The sequence below is a fragment of the Sinocyclocheilus grahami genome, unplaced genomic scaffold (assembly GCF_001515645.1).
Source record: "Sinocyclocheilus grahami isolate Dianchi unplaced genomic scaffold, SAMN03320097.WGS_v1.1 scaffold44.1, whole genome shotgun sequence".
NCBI lineage: Eukaryota > Metazoa > Chordata > Actinopteri > Cypriniformes > Cyprinidae > Sinocyclocheilus > Sinocyclocheilus grahami.
The window spans coordinates 1,881,840-1,889,080 of record NW_015505223.1 but is presented as its reverse complement, the minus strand read 5'-3'; the positions used below and the strand labels follow the sequence as shown (position 1 = coordinate 1,889,080).

The following is a 7,241-nucleotide window of genomic DNA, read 5'->3' as shown; positions in this document are numbered from 1 at the left end:
GAGAACTTAGTTTAGTACTCACATGCTGTAACAGCCGCTTTCTGTGCGTGTGCTTCGGATGTGTGCTCTCAGAAAACCGTATATCAGAAATTTAAACTAATATTGTTTAAAACGCATGATAAACATGATAATCAGAACCAAAATAGATGTTTTTAGCAGGTAGAGCTGTAATGGCCCTGTTCTATTCTGGAAAAGGAGGCGGGGAGCAGCAGCTCATTTGCATTTAAAGAGACAGGCCCGAAAAACAGCGTGTTTCTGCTTCCACTCAAAATAGGCATTTTCAAAATTATATAATAAATTATCTGTGGAGTATTTTGAGCTGAAACTTCACAGACGCATTCTGGGGACACCAGAGACTTATATTACGTATTGTAAAAAAGGGCAAAATATGTCTCCTTTAATTGATTATTATTTTAAAAGGTTTTAATTTTGTTGACAGACAAACATGAATCATGATACAGTCTAATTTGATTATTAGCACTGCATGTTAAAATTAATAAAACATGACACTGGAGCAGATACTACAAGCTCACGGTTTCAGAACAGTTTGATATCAATGTATACCACATTTTTTTGAGAAGTGATTTCTTATGATTTACTGGTGATGAAAAAAGTACTGCAGGAGTGATGTATTTTTGTAGACCAAAACCTGTAAATGAGATTTAGCCCATCCTGTTCCATTGTTAAAAGGTCAATGGTTTTTTTTGGATAAATTCCTAAAATAACTTCTGTTAATGTAAGCTCAGGATATTTTTGTTTTATTCTGCGACATCAAATACCCAATCACCTTGGGTTTTTTAAAATGTTTTATTTGTCTTGAAAAAGGAGGTTGCTAACAAGAGGCTAAATGGGACTTCAGAGGCTGTCTGGGACATTAAACATCACGCTGATTTGCTGAACAGGAAAACTCATTTACTCACCAGTCCACTTTCACAGCCTCATTGTGTTTTTAATTGCACTCTTATGACCACCAGCATAGTCAGGGACACCAAAACAAGCCACTTCACTCTGGCCCTGCAGGTGAAGCCTATGCAGGTGTACACTGATGATGGTAATGCATTTAATTCAAAACAAAGTTCATGCATTAAGAATGCAATCCATCTGTTCTTATTCCTGATCCTCAGCTGGGCGTTCCTCACTCCTACCTGATGATGAGCTATCAGTACAAATTCCAGGATGAAGACCAGACTAAGGTCAAAGGTTCCATCAAGTATGTATTTTAACTGCAGCTTACAATAGAGATGGGCAGTCTATATACATTACCGTTCAAAGTGTGTTAAATTATAATGTTTTTGGAAAGAAGTCTCTTATGCTCATCTGTTCTTTTACTGAACTAAATTTTTATTACTATAAAAAAAATCAAAACGACGGTGGGGGTCGGTGCGGCGGTGGGCAAGTGACGTAACCGGTGTTGCGGCTTAACAACGGTATCACCGTCTATCGTGGCAAGTCCAGTGTTGTTTTGGACCCGAATTACTTTTATTTCATTGTTTTTGTCCATACATTCTTCAAAATATCTTAACGATCTGTTCCACAATCTGTCATACAGGTCTGGAGCAACAAGAGAGTGAGTAAATTAAGACAGAATGCTTTATTTTTGGGTCAACTATCCTTTCAATACTGTGTAAAGTATACAGGGAACCTTCTAACTTGGTTTATTATGAAAATGTTCATTTTAAAAATTAACAACAGGGCACAAACTACGCTGTTGATTCATAATTATTACATTTATGTATTTGGCACTTGTTATAGGGTCCCCACAGGTCCATAAAAATTCTTAAAATGCCTTAAATTTGGGTTTATCTAATTTAAGGCCATAGAAAAGGTGTAACAAAAGTCTTATCTTGTCTCTTTTAAAAGGTTTTACGTATAAACTTAATTACAATCCTTTCTAATGTGATTATTAAACTTCAAAAGGGTTGCGCAGAAATAAAATATTAGTTAAAACATTAATTATAAAATGTAAATATTATAAATTGTAATTATGATGGGTTGTGCAAAAATATAAAATATTAGTTAAAACATTAATTATAATTATAAAATATATTATAAATTATAATTAATTATATAGATTTTCTGTTATCAGCACAATAATCCATTTATTGCCTTTATTTAAACATGTTATTACCATGAGCAAAATTCAATGTTGATCAACCTCTAATTCATAAGTATTGGTTTATATTTATATGAACCAATTTTAGTACATACTGTATATAAATATTGAATAAAACATGTCTTGAGTATTTTAAACTTGCAGTTACCCTGTTTTGCAGTTGTGAATGTGTGTCCTAGCATGTTTAAGTAAAATAATTTGAGATACATGTAGGGACATACAGTATGGTTTTCAGTGCATATGCAGTTCTTAAAGTGCCTTGAATTTGATTTTAAAAACCAGTCCCTCCAGGATTTCACGGTACTTTTGTTTCAGATTTTTGCGGCCTAAAATGACTGATTTTGCTGCAGCTTTTCTCAATTTGCAGTGAAAATATACCACAGACAACATTCTTCTAACATTGTTATGACTTTTCTGACTTCGAGAACCATTGTAGGGCTCCAGACTAACATTTGAGGACACCAGCACCAGTGCCATTAAGTTCTACAGAAGGTGGCACCGGCACCTGACAGTAAAGCACTCACCCTAATCGCACATGTACTCAATCTCGGAGATGTCTATTTGATGTCTGTAGCAGATGTCTTACAGATGTACTTGTGCTGTCTGGGTAGTTGAGAAGATGCAGATAGAATTACCTTTTATTACCGTCATTCATGTCTAAATATAATTTAATAAATACATATATATATATATATATATATATATTAGGGAGTGGAAATGGCCAATAAGCCTATAAGTACTTCTCTGCAGCCATCTACTAGTGGTAATTTAATGTCTTATTTTTTTTTTTAATAAGTGTTTGCTTTCCTACATCATGAAACTTTTAGTTTTATAAATGGGGGCAACCTATGAAGGATGAACAAATAATATCATCACATTTAAAATAACTTTCAAATTCAGTAATACTTAAAGCTTTGAAGTGCTGGGAAAAGTTGTCATGCATTTAAAAACACTCGAAAACATTAGACCATTTCTGCCACAAGTTCTTCCTGTAGTTTTAGTATGTAAAATCCATGGTGAATGGTGGTGAATTGTGTTTATTGAACAATGTTTTTCCTGGTTTCCACAGCCTATAAGTACTTCTCTGCAGCCATCTACTAGTGGTAATTTAATGTCTTATTTTTTTTTAAATAAGTGTTTGCTTTCCTACATCATGAAACTTTTAGTTTTATAAATGGGGGCAACCTATGAAGGATGAACAAATAATATCATCACATTTAAAATAACTTTCAAATTCGGTAATACTTAAAGCTTTGAAGTGCTGGGAAAAGTTGTCATGCATTTAAAAACACTCGAAAACATTAGACCATTTCTGCCACAAGTTCTTCCTGTAGTTTTAGTATGTAAAATCCATGGTGAATGGTGGTGAATTGTGTTTATTGAACAATGTTTTTCCTGGTTTCCACATCAGTGGCGTTTGTTCTGATATCTGTAGCTTTAACAGAATTCTGCCGCAAATTTGAATGCTTCTCACAAGATTTCACAGAGATATTATTGATTCTGCGATGAATTCGACTGCTTTCTTCACTGTATCTCCCAGCGCTATGTATAACTAGTAGCGCGGATTCGTTCTGCTTTCGGTTCACTTGTAAATCGGTCATGATGAGAATGCAAGGCTGTTCATTCCATTTTTGGAACCGAGAACAACCTTTCTTAGACTGAATGCGTGTTGCGATGTCACGGGACGCGTCTAAGCCCAAAATCTGCGGCAATTAAGAAAATTTGCGAGCTCTTGTGAAAATTGCGGAGTTTGCTTGATTTTGCATTAAATTCAGCGATCGCAGAATCGCAAAATCCTGGAGGGACTGAATATTGTGAAGTATTATTACAATTTTAAAATATGTTTTGTTAAAAATAAAAAATGTTTTCTGTTAAAATATGTTTTAATGTAATTTATTCCTGTGATGCAAAGCACATTTTTTCTTAAGTCTTCAGTGTCACATGATCCTTCAGAAATCATCCTAATATGCTGATTTGCTGCTCAAGAAACATTTCTTATTATTATTAATGTTGAAAATATATATTTCTAATGATAGGATCATAATTTTTGGCTAGTAGATTCATGTTTAAAGCAAGAAAATAGTAAAAATTTAGACACTGTTTTTCAGTAAATTATAAGCAACATTTAATCTCTATGCACCAATAAAATAATGCAAAATAATAAACAACAATATCTACCTTATATATATATATATATATAACAAAACGTTTAGAAGCATGTAAAATACAACAAACACTTTTGAATGGTTGTGCGATCCAATTGTTGAATGTGTTGAAACAGACAAGTACTTTAAAATCACAGCAAAGTTTGTTTAATAAAAAAAAAGTAAATATTCAATTTTGTTTGTTCGTCTACCCTGACAGCTCATTGTCTTTGTATTCAACAGGACTGGGTTCTTTGGCACCTTGGTTGAATATGGTGCAGAGCGCAAGATTAGTCGCCACAGTGTTGTGGCTGCAACCGTCAGCATTGGTGTACCCCAAGGAGTCTCCCTCAAAATCAGGTTAGCACTGACTTGAGCTTAACCGCAATAAGCACAGCGCAGCAGAACTCAGGCTGCTCGCGGATGGTCCATTTATGATGGTCATTTTCTTCTCTCTACAGGTTGAACAGAGCCAGCCAAACCTACCTCTTCCCTATTCACCTAACCGACCAGATTTTACCCAGTGCTGTGTTTTATGCCACTGTGGGCCCGCTGGCCATCTACTTAGCTGTTCAGAAGCTTATTATTATGCCTTATGTACGAGCCCAGAAGGAACAGTGAGTTATTATCCATAATTATGGCTCTGAAACCACCCGTTTTGCTGAAACCCATCTTTACATTACCACAGTTTCTTTGATGAAGGGCCCTGACTGTTTGGTTGTTTATAGGGAGTTGGAGAAACAGAAGGAGGTTTCTGCTTCAGAAATTGCTCGCAGGAAGCAAGAGGCTGAAGCTGCTGTGAGTAAAATAAATACATAGACAACAATGACTATTACCAACACAAACAACCATTTATCAGGGTAGATGTTTTCTTGTTACTGTTTCTTTGGTTTTCAGGTTTTGCTGATGCAAGAGTCAGTGAAGAGAATTATTGATGCTGAGGAATCTAAAATGGGTTTGTGAAATGCAGATGCACTTTTTTATACATATATACTCTTTGGACAGCATCTGTGATATACTGGCAATTATCACCATTCCATTCATTTTAAAAACAAACAAAAATAGCTTCTTACACAGTAATTGAAGTATATAAATAAGTATAGCCATAAAACTTTAAATATATAACCAAGCACTTTTTTTCCTCAAAAACTGAAAAAAGTCTTCAATTTTGTTTAAAACAAAAAACTAAAATCAAATCACAAAAATGGGAAATTCATTGGTCAATAAGTACAGGAACCATGGTATTCTTACTGCTAAACTTCACAGATCAAAAAAATACTTTTGTTTGTCAGAAATTAACAAAAGTTGTACATTTTGGGTTTTAAATCCTCTGGACCACTTCCTACTGAATGTGCATTACTGTGAACAATTTTTTTTTTCCCAATTGAGTGGAAATACTGATGGTAGTCAGCAGCCGGTTACACTTTGCTGTCAGTAACATGGAACATTTCTTTAAGTGAACAATGTTTTATGTGATTCATGTTTTTATTCTAGGTCTCATCATTCTAAATGCTTGGTATGGCAAATTTGTGTCCGACAATAGTCAGAAACACGAGAGTGCGAAGGTCATTGATGTAACCGTCCCGCTCCAGTGCTTAGTGAAAGACTCCAAACTCATTCTTACTGAAGCATCAAAGGTTAGACACGCAAACATCTACCAGTGCTTTACATCAATGAGCTGCTTAAACACCTGCCAGGTGCTTTACATGAATTAGTGCCGTCTCATGTCAATCAGGCTGGCTTGCCAGGGTTTTATGACCCCTGTGTCGGAGAGGAAAAGAGCCTAAAGCTGCTGTACCAATTCAGAGGAGCCATGCACCAAGTCTTGTCCGGAGACACAGAGCCTCTTAAGATACCCAAACAATGTGAGTACCGCGGAGACAAGCTGGGAATGTTGCTTGGCAATAAAAAAGGCAAAACAAAATATATTTACATATTTTGTACCAATATATTTTTTGGCCATTTTTAATATTTTTTTTTTTACTATTTATAAAGTATTTAAATTATATATTTTGCCCTCCTTATATGTCAAGAAAATACATTCACATGTCATATTTGAAGAAACACTGGACATAAAACAGATGCTAGTACTGTTCTATCCACATTTGCCTCTAAATACTTTGGTATATAAAGGCTGAAACTAAATGTATTTTCAAATATATATATACACACACATACACACACACCACAACAACAACAACAACATTTTACATACATAAAAAAAAAATAATAATAATAATAGGCCAGAAAATGTTTATTTTATAATTTGTCATGGGTCAAAAAGACAGTTAATTCAAATATGATCTAAGGAAAGTCTTTTTTTTTTTTTTTTTTTTCCCCATTCAGGTCATAGAATTGATTCAGAGGCATAGGAGTCTACCACACACTGGAAGAAAGAGCTCAATTGACATCAAGCGATCCGAAGGGCTGCTCCTCTTCATTTCATGTAGTCACCCATGTATCACCTTTGTGTTATCCGTTTATCTCAAATCCCTGACATATATCGTCAATGGGTCGATCACGTCCGAACATCTCCTTAAGATCTGGATGTGAGAGGAGGTCAGATGTCATATCATATCACTCCATCCATTAATCTTAATCAATGTTAATACTACAACTGGAAAGTATGGCAATAAAAGCTCCTAACAAAACTGTACTTGAAAAGTATGGTTCAAACTGTAATGAAGTGCTGTACAACTGCTGGTTTCATAGGATGTGTTGATATCGACGGATGTTTTCGTATGTTTGTACACTAGGCTTAAGAACGGGAAATCTTATGCTCACCCTGCCTCCAAAATCACGAATGTAGAAGCTGCTTTTTAGTAGACCAATCTGTTGTGACCAGAAGATCATGATTTCATTTTCCTCTGGGAGAAGTGTTATTTGGATTGCATTCATCACGTTAAGAATATACAGTAAAGTACGGTTTTTGTATTTTAAGGTGAATCTCAAAAGAAATGTTTGGGTCATATTTTGCCTGAGAA

The 7,241-nt window shown here is 34.9% G+C and overlaps 1 protein-coding gene across 1 annotated transcript in view; it reads left to right on the top strand.

Moving 5' to 3' along the window:
* Window positions 1-7,241, top strand: part of LOC107582443 (dnaJ homolog subfamily C member 11-like) — a 20,497-nt gene extending 13,256 nt beyond the window's left edge. The window contains exons 5-13 of the mRNA XM_016268288.1: window positions 826-1,020; window positions 1,125-1,210; window positions 4,501-4,617; window positions 4,719-4,874; window positions 4,986-5,055; window positions 5,155-5,212; window positions 5,752-5,894; window positions 5,993-6,122; window positions 6,604-7,241. Of these exons, the coding sequence (XP_016123774.1) occupies window positions 826-1,020; window positions 1,125-1,210; window positions 4,501-4,617; window positions 4,719-4,874; window positions 4,986-5,055; window positions 5,155-5,212; window positions 5,752-5,894; window positions 5,993-6,122; window positions 6,604-6,629 (981 nt within the window). The 3' untranslated portion in view covers window positions 6,630-7,241. The remainder of the gene's footprint in view (window positions 1-825; window positions 1,021-1,124; window positions 1,211-4,500; window positions 4,618-4,718; window positions 4,875-4,985; window positions 5,056-5,154; window positions 5,213-5,751; window positions 5,895-5,992; window positions 6,123-6,603) is intronic.